The sequence below is a fragment of the Triplophysa dalaica genome, chromosome 9, assembly GCF_015846415.1.
Source record: "Triplophysa dalaica isolate WHDGS20190420 chromosome 9, ASM1584641v1, whole genome shotgun sequence".
Taxonomy (NCBI): domain Eukaryota; kingdom Metazoa; phylum Chordata; class Actinopteri; order Cypriniformes; family Nemacheilidae; genus Triplophysa; species Triplophysa dalaica.
The window spans coordinates 12,225,925-12,240,098 of record NC_079550.1 but is presented as its reverse complement, the minus strand read 5'-3'; the positions used below and the strand labels follow the sequence as shown (position 1 = coordinate 12,240,098).

The 14,174-nt window shown below is 36.5% G+C and overlaps 2 protein-coding genes across 2 annotated transcripts; one reads left to right on the top strand and one right to left on the bottom strand.

Annotated features, from left to right (window-relative positions):
- Positions 1-6,777: 6,777 nt before the first annotated feature.
- nkapd1 (NKAP domain containing 1) lies at positions 6,778-9,128 on the bottom strand. The gene is made up of 6 exons (XM_056756945.1): positions 9,019-9,128; positions 8,544-8,622; positions 8,372-8,448; positions 8,135-8,278; positions 7,975-8,028; positions 6,778-7,410 (listed from the first exon to the last, which is right to left on the bottom strand). The coding sequence occupies exons 2-6, from the start codon at positions 8,610-8,612 to the stop codon at positions 7,005-7,007; spliced, it is 750 nt and encodes a 249-aa protein (XP_056612923.1). The 5' UTR covers positions 8,613-8,622; positions 9,019-9,128; the 3' UTR covers positions 6,778-7,004.
- Positions 9,129-10,608: 1,480 nt separating this feature from the next.
- Positions 10,609-14,106, top strand: il4i1 (interleukin 4 induced 1). Its single transcript, XM_056757200.1, has 8 exons — positions 10,609-10,629; positions 11,197-11,296; positions 11,636-11,853; positions 12,014-12,126; positions 12,246-12,447; positions 12,560-12,628; positions 12,702-12,838; positions 12,971-14,106. Exons 2-8 carry the CDS (start codon positions 11,284-11,286, stop codon positions 13,731-13,733), a joined length of 1,515 nt encoding a protein of 504 aa, XP_056613178.1. The 5' UTR covers positions 10,609-10,629; positions 11,197-11,283; the 3' UTR covers positions 13,734-14,106.
- The last annotated feature ends 68 nt before the right edge of the window (positions 14,107-14,174 follow it).

Here is a 14,174-nt window from a genome sequence, read left to right as displayed (position 1 = left end):
AGTTTTTAAAATCAAGAAAGCACCATGAGTTTTTTTTTAGTTAATTTTGTCTGAAAACAGACCATGATGTCTCATGGGTGTTATGTCACCAGTTGATTGGATAAAGGCCTATAGTTCAACCAAAGACATCACCTTTGGCCCAACTTCTGAACCACAGACCACAAACTTACTGTAGACGTAATGACTCGTAGCTTAAGATGTGGGCGGGAAAATTAAATCTAAATGCTGCCGTGAATACCAATCAAACATCACGGTCAATCTTACGCTGTAAAATCTAATTAGTTGATCTTACTTAAAAAAAGCATGCAAACCGATTGCCTTAAAAAACTAAGTAAAGTGAAATGATATTGTTGATTTCAAGTAACTAAAAAAATGAGTTCAGATGTACTCTTGACTTAGTGTGGAGTACTCAGAATTAACTATTATTACCAACTCAAGAATTTCCATTGGATTTATCGCACTGTAAACCCGGACACATAAAATTCACATAAATATTTTTCTAAAAACCCATAAATCAAACAGCTTGACTTGTTTAACACAAAATGAGCAAGAGGAGACTGATCTCAGAACTGTATGCACAGACTATGCTCATTGGTAAAAAAAAAACACACGGGCTTCGCCCTTATCGATCCTAATCACACGCACCTATCTTCTAAACGGTCGTAACCACAAAACTGAAAAATATGTCAAACTCTTCTAAATATCTAAGAGAAGTGAACATTAAACACTATTATTTGCAGGAGGAAAAGCGAGGGTGCTTAAATTGCCTGACATTACATATCGAGTTTGTGAACTGAATAACGTGAGTCAATCTAGTCAATTCCAAAAAAAGCCTTCCTCAGAGTGTGTCAAGTACAAAATAAGTCACAGGTGTAGTTATAATCAGTTGCTCTAGAAAACCAATGGCATCCAATAGCATCATTAACAATTACACACCACAATCAAATAAAAGAAACCTTGACAAGAAAAATCAGAATGATACTCACTTCATAAATATGGGGATAAATCAAATTCCTCATTCAAACCAGGAAAGATAGTCGCTTTTAACTGAAAAACACAAAAAGTTTCCCTTTGTGAAAGTCTTTGTAATCTATCACCCTTTATTCAGGATAGAACAGAGGTTATCAAAAAATCAAGGACATTGGGCCTGTTAATCCTGTTTCTTTGTTGGTAGTTATGGACGTGGAAGCTTTATACTACCATAAACCATGATGAAGGTCTTCGAGCCCTAAAATATTACTTAACATCTGGATTGATGGATTAGAGTGCTCCAGCTAAATATATCCTGACACTAATGCAATGTACTATGGAACATAATGTATTTATATTCGGGACATTTTTTTCCTACATTTTAAAGGTACGGCTATTGGAGCATGTTTTGCACCAAATTACGCCAATCATTTGTATATCATGAGTTATAGGTGTACATTTTCGTCTTTGTGTACTCGCACACTAAAGTTACTAACTTTCTTCGTCTTCTTCCAAAATGAAAGAAGAATTGTTTCTTTCTTGGCACGCCATTGCCGTTCTGTGGTCTTCTCTGACCTCACACTGTTATATTTTATTTTGTCGAGCAGCTCAACTGAACGGTGATGCTCTAGGGATAGGTTGAAATCAGTCACGTGGTGTGTGTATGTGCGTGCCTGTGTGTTTGTGTCAGACTCAGCGCCTGTGAGAGAGAGGCTGCAATAAATTAGCATCGTGTACACAGCATCAGCACCGAATTTTAAACGTCCAGTTACTGAATTCCTATTATTATATTTCCAGGGCAAAGCATTCGGGGCTAGATTTCAAACAATCGGGGCTAGAGCCCCGAATAAATAGTGCTATCGACACCCATGAGCAGAGGGCTTAAGTACTTTTCAATCGGCCTTTTGATGATGCACGATCAATCCTCCCCCTCACATCTGCACAGTTTATGAAGTCACGTCTCTCTGTTTGTTTGACATGAGCAGGGTGAAGATGTGAAGCGAGACCAGACAGAGAGAGTCTGCAGCCACAGTCCAATCAGCTAAGGCTTAGTTCTGCTTTTCTGAATCAATTAGCACAGCCATTTAAAAGAAGACACAGAGCATGGGCTGAGCTGACACTCTCTGACGTCAAACCCGCATCCCATGAGGCTGTGCATAGCGAAAGTGAGGCAGGGCTGGGGGTTGCCTGCTGTCTTTTGAACAGCTGTTTTCCCTATATAGGATCAAACATCTGTTTTTTCTACATCTTGAAACAATGACAGATACACTCATTATCTTCATAGCACGTGACATACGAGTGCTTGCAAAGGCAACAAGGAAGCAAAGTGCTGTTGATGGGTGTTGTTTTGTATAAACCGTGCCCTGGATTACGAATTAGACATACACAAGGGCTGGTTGCTTTAAAACATTATGTTTTAAAATAAGCATAGCAGAGCGTGATCTCTGAGGCAAAGTTCACCCAAGTGCTGTGATAGCAGCAGGGCTGCAAGAGAGTCTTTCTTTAAAAAATGGACTTACTTTTATTATTGCTCACACTTAAAGACACAGTGTGTAGTTTTTTAGAGGATCCAATCTATTGACAAAAATCCAATATAATATGCTATGTCTTCTGAGGGGTATAAAGACCTTACATAATGAAGCGTTATGTTTTTACTACCTTAGAACGTTATATTTCTATATCTACAAACACCCCTTGCATGGATTTCACCATGTTGTTTCTACAGTAGCCCTAAACGGACAATAAAGAAACGAAATCATGACGACATTTTAGGTTGAATTTTTAAGTGTAGTGAATTTTCTTTTTTAATGTATCACTTTGTAAGAATCAAAATGGGTTAATCTGTTAATTTTAAGTACCTTATATTTATGATTTACCTATCAATAAAGGACTTTCTTTCATCTGCAAAACATTTACCTCTATGAAGCATGTATCAAAGCCAAATTTAAGAGCAAAATATAACAATGTAGGCCTACTGTATCTTAAACCACAAAAAGTTGGGGCTTGGTTCTTGAGTTTGTAAACAATGACCAAACAATGACCTAACAATCACCCAGCCCATGATAACACCTACAGTAAAGCAGCAACACCCTAGAAACCACCCAGAACGTCCTAGCAACCACTGACCAATACCCTGGCAACCACCCACAACACCCTAATATCAGACAATCTAAATCTTTGTTTTACGGCACCGGAAAATTCATCATTGTCATGAAGTAAAATTCTGTAAGTGCCAGTCAAGATGCATTTAGTCACATTAAATGAAAATGTGCACAATAAAAAAGAAAGAAAATGTTAAATCCATGCTTGCGATGTTGTCGCCTCCAAGAGAATCCGAATCCTTTACATCATGTTGCCATAGCAACAGCAGAAGATTGGCCCAAGATTCACTTGGTGGTTAATTGAAGTGAAATGTACGAGTGGGTCAGTCTGGATGCACGGCTGATTTTGAGAGCAATCTGGGAAATAGCGTGTGTTCAATGTACGGTCAGCAGGAGCCGTCCATTAACCTTGAAAGATGCTCAACGGAGGGCGCTCCGGCTACAGCTGGGCTTAAACCATAACAAAGTGTTCTGGATTCACCTTAGGAAATTGTATGAATGTACAGTATATTCATCTTGTTGTCATGACTTTTTGTCCAGATATTGAATAAAAGTGTTTCGCTCTGCTGTGCATGGACTGGGAATATTATTAAAGAAAATTTAAGGCTTGAGCACATGACAGATACAGTAACAGATTCTTAATGAAACTTCCTGTAGGGAAACACATATACAGTAGCAGCTGCAAGGATGTATCACACTTCCTCTGTAAGGCCTGTTATGGTTTTCTTCAGGATATGATCTTTTTTTTCTGGGCTTGATGAATGATGTTTATCAACCGTCTCCAAAGCAAACCTAATGGGGTTTTCATCAAACACATGGCTACTGATACAGGAAGATGTACTCAACTTTAATATCTATTTACAGGCAATATTCCATTCTATATTCAACCTCACCAGACTAATAAACTCAACAGAAAAAAAGGTTAAATTTGACTCGAGTGTCTCTCAAAAATGTTAGATCCTTCCTGAATAACTTCTTTTACTGAGAGCAGTAGCAGTCTGTAATTTCTGCTGCAAGGTTGATATGGCAAGCCTTTCCACACAACATGACGTAAATCTGAAGTAATCTGCAAGCAGAACTCAATAAAGGAGGATTATTGGATTGACCTGCTTGACTAAGGCAGATCCGACATTGCTCACTCGAAGAAGGAACATGCCTGGGGTGGTCCATATGACTCTTCAGCTATACTCAAAGTCTTTTGAAGCCAAGCCACAGCTTTGCATGAGAAACAGACTGAAATTCTATGGTATCTTTCCCTCCAGATATGTAAAGTTATTTGAAAAATCACTGGAACTGAAAATGTGACAACAGGATCATCTTTATGTGTATAGAAATGTCTTTGTTGCCATGTTGATAGGAACTGCAACCAAGATCTTCACCAATTTGTCGATTGGTCAATCAGACCAGTTTTGAGTCAAATCAAGTTATTCACTGAAACCATTTAAAGATAGCTATGATGGCATTTTTTAGGTAATAACTTCAGCATTTTTCAAACAAAATCCTTCAGAAGACCTAATATACTGCATACAGTAAATAAATTTATCTCTTATGAATTTTTTTTTACTTTTATTGTGAAAGATTTAGTTCACTGCAAGTGACATACGTTTCAAAGAATGTCATTCAAGTCGAGAACGACATGAGTGCAATTTAGAAGAAACATAATAAAAATAAAAATTAAGAAAAATAATAATAAACAACCACATAAACAAACGTTATGTGCCCCAAAGTAAACTTCTGGTAGACCTCTGCAAAGAATCAATTACTGTTGAGTAGCTTTTTTTATTTTTATTTTATTTAAAACAATCAATAAATAATTAAATATGAATGTTAATCACAGTAACAAAATAAAATAAATCATTATATTTACAAGCCACTTTATCCATACCGATAACCAAACACAGACTGGAATCGTTAACTTCGGGCCAGGCATGTAAAGGAAAATATATCTTCTTTGCTTAAGGAAAACATAGATAGAAATTACATTTACATTTATTCATTTGGTGGACACTTTGTCCAAAAAGACTCACAGGAGAGCAAACCAATTATTTAAACACGCTAAACAGTACCATTAGTTTACAAGGCCATGTTGTAGGAGGATTGAAGGGATACTTCACCCAAAAATGAAAATTCTTTCATTATTTACTAACCTTCGAGTTCCAAATCTGTATAAATGTCTTTGTTCTGATGAACACAGAGAAATATATTTGGAAGAATTTTATTTTTTGGGTGAAGTATCCCTCTAATGTTGAAGACAGGGAGAGAATAAACAAGACAGATTTTTTTAGACATAAAACATAGACAGTTTTTGAGTTTAGAGTTGTTTTTTTGAGAGTTGTTGCAGTTCATTTCACCACAGGGGAACCGAATGAGTAAAAGGCTTTTCCAAGCGATTTGGAACCTTTATTGAGCAACCAACACTTTTAATACAGTTGTTATGGCATTATACGAGCAAACGCTACAAAGATCACAAGATAATTCCGTCAGCAAAAGATGTGAACGGTCTGTTCCTCCAGTGCTGTGTGCAAACAGAACAGTCTGATCTTAGCTGATGAAAACTGGTCACATTTAATTTGATTCGATTATGAAGCCTGACAATGTTTGACAATTTTTTGTTTGAGTTTTTTTGGAGTCCCTGTACCAGTTCAGTATTACCAAAAGTGACACAATGTTCTTCACGCTAACGAAGGACGATCACACGGTCTGGCTTCTTGAGATTGCCATCTCATGGTGTAATAGTGACACCTGCTGGACAATTGCGGTATTATTCAAAAATTCCCAACTTAATGGAACGCTCCACTTTTTTGGGAAATATGCTCATTTTCCAACTCCCTAAGAGTTAATAAGTTGAGTTTTACCGTTTTTGAATGTATTCTCCCGATCTCGGGGTCTGGCAATAGCACTTTTAGCATACATCATTGAATTCACTAAGACCAGTAGCATCGCGTTCAAAAATGACCAAAGAGTTTCGATATTTTTCCTATTTAAAACTTGACCCTTCTGTAGTTATATCGTGTACTAAAACAGGCGGAAAAATGAAAAGTTGCGATTTTCTAGGCCGATTTGATTAGGAACTATACTCCTATTCCGGCGTAATAATCAAGGAAGTTTGCTGCCGTAACATGGCGGCAGCAGGCGCAGTGATATCACGCAGCGCTCGAAATTAGTCCCAAGCTGGTAACTTGTGTATGTTGAGTGAAGTTAGCCTATTTCCACATGCGCTGCGTGATATCAATGCGCCTGCTGTGGCCATGTTACGGCAGCACACTTCCTTGGTTATTACGCCGGAATAGTTAGTTCCTAATCAAAGATTTGTGTAGTTTTTATCTCATGACAAAATTCCATCAAGCTATTAAACATGACAGTCCTTCATCTTCCTACACTTTCTATTGCATGATTGAATATCTCATGAAGAAATTCTGCTAGATCTGTTTTTGCTTTACCATGGATGATGGCAAGCCAATAGGGTTTAAAATGACACCAGGTGGCTGGATGAGGACAAAACTGGGTACACTATCTTTTAATTTGTACATTTACTCTGAACACACCAAAATGGTATTTGGAAAAGAGTTATTTTTTTGTGCTGTCATAACCAGAACATTAAAGTATGAAACCTTGATCAAATAAGACCATATAAAATTTAACATGACATTTTTTTCTAAATGGCAAAAAATACCTGAGTCTTTTGAATTTGAAGATAACAAATGAGTAGTCTTGCAAAAAATAAAATATATTTAAAAATATCTAAAAAGATTAACAAAACATCGTCAAACAGTTTTGGCTGCAAACATGGTAAAAAGTCAAGTTTCTGGTGGGCGAGGTATATAAATCACACACCTGACACCAGACATGATCAGAGTCACCCAAATATAATTGAGCGGATGACAGTTGAACAATTAAAAATGTGATTTCAGTCACACGTGTCAGAGAAACAGCTCATCCCTCAGAGCTCTCCTCTGATCTCTCGTCTCTTCCCACTCTCCAGTTTTTTCGTTTCTTCGTTCGTGGCTCATTCACAGTGTCTGATTCAAGACAGTCTCTTTTCCTCCGTGTTTTTAGCCTTTTTTCTAAACGGCTGTCCTCCGTGCTGCTATCCTCAGTTCTCTCTTTGCTTTTATGCTTCTTTTTCCTATGTTTGTTTTTTCCGGATTTCTTACTCTGCTCTCTCCTCCCGCTGTCCTCTGCATCACTGCAAAACTCTGAGCCAGAGCCAACAGTTCTCTTCCTCTTCTTCTTCTTTTTCTTCTTCTTGGATGACTTTTTGGAGTTTTTCTCTATGTCAGGTCTTAAAGCGATCTTGCGTTTTTTCCTTCTGTGCTTACTATCACTGCAGTCTTTTTGTCTGGGAAAAATTTATAAGTAGGTTATAAAACAAGCAATGATACACACTTTATTTTTTAAATGAACAAACAGAAAAAACATGCATATCAGTACATTAAATTTACTGTTGGCAGACTGTTGACGGCTACTCTCAGTATGTTCGTGAACAGTCATTTGAGTAATTTCTATAGCTGTATATAAGCAAATATGCTGGAATTGGCAACTCAGTATAAACAAATAATTTACATTACATTTACATTTAGTCATTTGACAGACGCTTTTATCCAAAGCGACTTACAGTGCACTTATTACAGGGACAATCCCCCTGGAGCAACATGGAGTAAAGTGTCTTGCTCAAGGACACACTGGTGGTGGATGCTGGGATCGAACCAGCAACCTTTGATTTACCAGTTCAGTGGTTTAACCCACTAGACCACCATCTCCATTACACACAGAATAATTGACACAGAATAAAATTATTGAATAAAAGAGATCAGTGCAGTATGAACACATCCTTTAAAAAACAATAGATCAATATGCTGAATATCTATTAGAAGGAACTAGTAAAACAAGAGCCACATCTCACCCATCCGACCGGAATTCTTCTGGATAAAGCTCCTTAAAACCACTGTGACCCCACCTGAGAGTGTAAAACACAATTTAGACCTTGCAGTATACAAATATGCAAAACAACTGGTATACTATAAGCTTACACCTTGTAAGTGTAAATACGCCTGGAACAATACCTGTCAGGATCATTGGCTTCAAACTCGTACAGTTTTTGTGTCCAGTATCTGGCCTCTTTCTCATCCCTCTCAGACAACCTGTCTCCAAGCCTGTCCTGCATGGATCCTTTTGAACCCAAATAACGGTCACAGTGCATTTGGCCACTTTGTGGGAATTTTGCATGAAACAAAAGAATTAAGTTATGAAGCAGAAAGGAAACAATAGGTTTAGCACAAGAGCTGTAGCAGTCACCTCACCTGTGCTTTGGGAGATGAGTCGATGAAGCTTGTTGTTCAAGATCCCTCTGTTTCCACATGTCTGTTTCTTCTTGAATCTGCAGTAACATTAACAAAACAGATCAGTTTTTGCAGACTTTGTCAATTTTTAAGATGAAAAGTCAGGAGAAATCCTTCAGAGAGGTTTACGTGCCTTGTTATGGGCATCTGTGTGTCTGATAACATTTCGAAGCAGTACTTTACCCAAAGGGACCCTCGACATGCTGTCAAACCTACAAACAAAACACAACAAAGCACATTTCCGAGTTAACGTTAAATGACTCAATTAGGCAGATTGCAGTTTAGTTAACCAAATGTGACTTAAGAGCCATAGTCAAGTAAGCAATAACGTTAGCCATCTACTACTTTTCACTGTTGTACACCCAACATGAAAATCAAGATGTTGGTATGATAATGTATGAAATACTGTTAAAAAAAGTTAGCTGCAAACACTAACTTAAGTGAAAAAGATTTGTCTTAGAATAGTTATCGTAACGTTAACCAGTGTGGCAGCACTTCTATTTCCCTTTGACATTCACCCTACTACCTACTGGTCGGTTCAGATAACGATTACATTTTCTAGAAATTCAGTACTATAAAGGAAAAGACAAGTTAAAACATAAAATGACCTTTTAATTGTTCAAAAATGTGAACCACAAATTACGTGAACGTGGCATCAAAACAGCTTCCTACAATACAGTGTACACTAGGAATTTCAAAATAAAGGTCCTAAATTTGCGCTGGCCTGTGTAAAATATAAATAATAATAATTATGCTCCGCTTTAATATTTGAATATTACCGTATCTCATGCATGACGTTAATTTGTTTATATCGGTTACTAAGAGAAATTCAGCCTATCGAAGCGTTGAATCATTTGAACCAGTTACTTGATTCAATTTTTCGAAGCATTTAAAACATGCATTCTGGCGACACCTGCTGGTGAAAATGCAGCTACGGGACCTCTGGCCAAAAACATTATTTTACATTTAAACTAATACGTTACATAAATAAATTATAAAACATTCATTTAAACCTCATTGATTGTATTTTGTGTAAGACCATTAAAACGTAATTAAACGTTATGTGCGTGTCATAGACATGTGTTTGTCTTTAAAGCTGTCTATAAGAGCAGGTAAAGGAAATTGTTTTTGAGAATGTGTCATTCATCATTTTAGGTCCAGGTATGATGTATGGGATTTTCATTTTACATTTAAATTAGGACAGCTCTATTGCTTTCAAACAATCTTTGCTTCTTTGATGTGCGTTGTTATGAGTTTCTGTAAACATTAACAGCCCAAAAGCAGTGTGGATTCATCATAATGGCAATTTACTGCAACGTATGCACCTACATGTATTCATGGATGCCCACATGTCAGATGTCAACAGAGTTGGCTTTTGATTATTTTTTGCTGTGACAAGCTCAAAGACGGTATCCACCACATAAACTGTTCACACGCTTTACATTCAAGCTTTCTTCCTGTTTGCTGGCATACATTCTGGGGCTCTGTGTTTAGCTGTGGTGGGTTGGTTGTTATTGTTTTCAGAATGAATCAATCTGCAGGTTTCACAGTTGTAGCCGTTAAAACACCAGTTCACAGAAGCCATATAAACTGTTATCTACTAAATCCTTGTGTGAATGGAGCTATACATGAAACCAACAAGCCCAAACAAGTATGTCTTGCCATGACAAAAGAACTACATGTTTAAAATAAAACATAAGAAAAAGAGCTCATAAAAGGGCAAACAACATTTTCTTTGCATCTTAAGCTTTTTTGCACTGTTTATTTGTGTTTATACAAATTATACAAATTGATGAAGGATTAAACTTTATGTGAAATATGTGAAATAGTTTGTTCTGGCCACTAAATTAAAAACAAACCATTTTCCAGACATTTGTACATTGAGCCTTCCAGACTATTAGCTTGCACGTGTTCATGTGAATTCCAGTCTGATGATGTGACATTAAAGAATGGGAGAACTTACAAAAAAACAGACAGTACGTGATATAAAATCAGAAAAACGAACATGATAAAAAATATTAAGATTAAAAAATATTTAAAAAGTTATATATAATGTATGTGATTTAATGCAGATTTAATGTGATCTTAATCTATAACTATATAGAAGGAACATGGAAAATTGTTGTGGTTTTAGTCAGCACGATCTGCATTCTTTCGGTTTCAAATCTATATAAAAGGAGCAGATCTTACAGATCACACTCACAGCATCAAGGACTCTGGTAAGTAATTTACAATATAGCATTAGTATTACAAGTAAATCTAAGCAAACCTGATAAAACATCTACAAAGACCAAATTTATATTTCTTGGTGACAGTCAAAATTGAGTGATGAGAAATGATTTAGTCGGAAATTGGGTATGTTAATGAATACTAAAGCTCACTAATCTAATTTGTTCAGAATGGTTGAATCTTGAGTCTGTGTGGGAAACTATTTCTTTCAGAATAGAGGAGCCCACACATGAGTCGTTAGCTTATAGAGAGACTTAAGAAATATTTGTGACTAAAATTTAAAGACAGTCTTGTCAGACACTTTCAATGTCTTCTCCGTCTCATGTCAATTAAATTGAGCAATAAGGCTAGCGGTTAACAGAAACGTAATATTACTTTTTTCCGTTATGAAGGTGAGTATCAATTCATTTGTCTTTTACATTCATTTGTAAGTGTCAAATAATTTTATTGCAATTACAAGTATCTAATAAATACATAATTATTCATATTTTAAGTTTAAAGCAAGCATTTTATAAAAAAAATAGTAATTCATTTTGTAAGTTGTATTTCTTCCATAGGTTTCAGTTTCCTCAGTGCCTACAAGAAGCTGCGCTAGACGCACTGTATTTTGGCGCACCCAATTCAAAGTGTTTAAAAACTTTACCATGTGTAAATACTGTAAGTATTAAATGTGTTCATTTGTAGTTTGTGTAAATGTTTTATCTTAGTGCATTGCGGAGATTGCGACAGTAAAAGAGGTAGGCATAATCTTTTCCCTATTCATGAAATAACTGGGAAATAGAAAGTAAAACACAGTACTTGAGACGAAACGTGAATAGAGAATTAAAAAAAAATTCAGAGGAAAACACAACTAGCCCATATGTTGTTTGTGGATCTGTCACGAGTCATGACCAAACGAAAACTCCAAACATAAGCAATCTTCACAAAGTTCTTAAACTCTTGCCCCCTATGTATTTATTTGACCGTTTTTATAGTGTATTCTGTTGTTTTCTACAGTACCTGCAGTGGTGGCACTGATCTTTTTTACATACCATGTTGGTGGAACTTCAGACGATCCTATGATCAAATGTCTACGAGACAGTGATTATGATGAGCTGTTCAGGATTACCAAAGATGGTCTGCCTCCCACACAGTCTCCAAAACATGTCATTATTGTTGGAGGGGGTGCTGCTGGACTTACTGCTGCAAAGTTTCTGGAGGATGCTGGACACAAGGTTTCAGAAATTACCTGTCAATCATCCATCTAAAATAGCATTTTCATCTTGCACAGTTCTCAGCTATGTGCACAAAAAACAAATGCTTAAAAGGGTGGCCACAATCTAAAACATATTTAAATAATCCGTATAGTTTAATAACCAATTTCTTCTGTAATAGGTGACAATTATTGAGGCAAGTAATCGAATAGGTGGAAGAATTCTAACACACAGAGAGAAAAAAGCGGGCTGGTATGCAGAACTTGGTGCCATGAGGATCCCAGATTCCCACAAGTAAGTAAGGTTTTATGTTTTTCTATGAGATTTAAATCACCCAATGATCACATTTCTGATGGTATTATGATAAGCAGAATCTCATTTTCTCATCTCTTTTAATGATCTTTTCTTTTAAGGATTCTTTTAAGATTTGCTAAAAAGTTAGGCTTGAAGACTGGAACATTTGTACAGGAAGACAATAACACTTTCTATTTTATAAATGGCTTCCGTTACAAAACCTACACCGTACGGCAGAACCCAGATGTTCTGAACTACCCTGTAAGTGAGCAGGAAAAGGGAAAAAATGCCAGTCAACTGTTTAACATTGCATTAAATAAGGTGAGTAAAATGAATGTATCCTCTAGAAATTTCTTGATTTCATTGTTTAAAAGTTTCAGACAAATATACAGTATATTTGATGGACTGTTGTTCTCTTTGGGAATTGTAATAGTTAAGAGATGATCTGCTGAAAATGGGCTGTAAGAAAATGCTGCATACATATGACTCATACTCTCTTAAGGTTTGATTTTAACTATTTTTTCATGTAACAATTTGCTCAAACATAACAAATAATTGTGCTTTCTTTTCAAAAGGAATATTTAGTAAATGTGGGAAATTTAAGTGGAGGAGCTTTGCGAATGATTGGAGATATCCTCAATGAAAACAGTTTCTTCTACATAGCCCTCACTGAAATGCTGTACATTCATGCTGAGATAAACGACAATACAATGTGAGTAATTGCATTGCATCTACTACCACCAAAATACTTTCTTTGCGTTGCGAAAAATGCATATTATAAATGTCTAAAACAGCTGAATGTACTGTAACAAAAATTGCTAAATAATGTATATTTTTTCTTTAGATATCATGAATTCAAAGGTGGCTTTGATTCATTCCCCAACGCATTCTATGCTGTGTTAAATGCCACAATTTTTCTAAGATCAAAAGTCCAGGCCATCAGCCAAACGGAAAACAATGTAACGGTTTCATATCAAGACTGGCGTAACCCCTCCGCTCTGACCAACATTACTGCCGACTATGTCTTAATGACGACCACGGCCAAAGCAACACTATTCATAGATTTTTACCCCCCTCTGACAGCTATGAAGATGGAAGCACTACGATCTCTGCACTATTCCACATCAACAAAGGTGGTGCTGAGTTTCAGCAAAAGATTCTGGGAGGATGATGGCATCAAGGGTGGCAAAAGCATCACAGATCTACCATCACGCTTCATCCACTACCCCAGTCATAGCTTCCCTGGGATATCAGGGGGGGCCATATTAGCTTCTTACACTTCCTCCGACGATGCTGCGCTCCTTCAGACTTTACCAGACAATGAACTGAAAGCCCTGGTGTTGAAAGACTTGGTGAAGATCCACGGTGAACATGTCCGCCATCTCTACACAGGGGGCACAGTGAAAAAGTGGGGAATGGATCCCTACAGTCATGGTGCCTTCGCTATCTTCACTCCATTTCAAATGATAGACTATGAAAGTCTTCTAGTCCAGCCTGAAGGGAGGATCTACTTTGCAGGAGAGCACACGGGAAGACCCCATGGCTGGATTGAGACTGCCATAAAAACAGGCCTGCGAGCTGCAAGAGATATAAACAGCATAAAGTAGAAAACAAATGAGCGTACAATTATAAATTACGTTGAATTTCAATAATACTGTTGCGTCAACATTGGTGTGCAAAAATGCATCTAAACATGTTTATGGAGATTTGATCTTTATTTGAAATGTTTTCACTAACTTTAACAATCTGAAATGTAAATGAAGACTATTGCAAAAATAACAAACATTAATTTATATCATATATATTTTTTAATCCAATCTTCTATTAATCTGTTGATGTGGGCTAGGCCTCTTGCTCATGCAACTTCTTTTTAAAAGTTACAATTTAATAAAATGATATATATAAAAAATGATATATGTATATTTTCATTACATTTTTATATGTTGTGCCTCTTTGAGATACAGTGCCAAACTGAAATCAAACTTTGTATGTAATTCTAAAAAATAAAAAATAAAAATTATGTGTTCACTAATAATTAAGTCAGTCGT

Excerpts from the sequence above, each read along its gene's own strand:
- nkapd1 (XM_056756945.1), bottom strand. The coding sequence starts at position 8,612 with ATGTCGAGGGTCCCTTTGGGTAAAGTACTGCTTCGAAATGTTATCAGA. Across the intron at positions 8,279-8,371 it reads ACTCATCTCCCAAAGCACAG|TGGCCAAATGCACTGTGACC; the intron begins GTGAGGTGACTG and ends ATTCCCACAAAG. Across the intron at positions 8,029-8,134 it reads GAAGCCAATGATCCTGACAG|GTGGGGTCACAGTGGTTTTA; the intron begins GTATTGTTCCAG and ends TTACACTCTCAG.
- il4i1 (XM_056757200.1), top strand. Across the intron at positions 12,629-12,701 it reads ATGACTCATACTCTCTTAAG|GAATATTTAGTAAATGTGGG; the intron begins GTTTGATTTTAA and ends TCTTTTCAAAAG. Across the intron at positions 12,839-12,970 it reads GAGATAAACGACAATACAAT|ATATCATGAATTCAAAGGTG; the intron begins GTGAGTAATTGC and ends TTTTTTCTTTAG.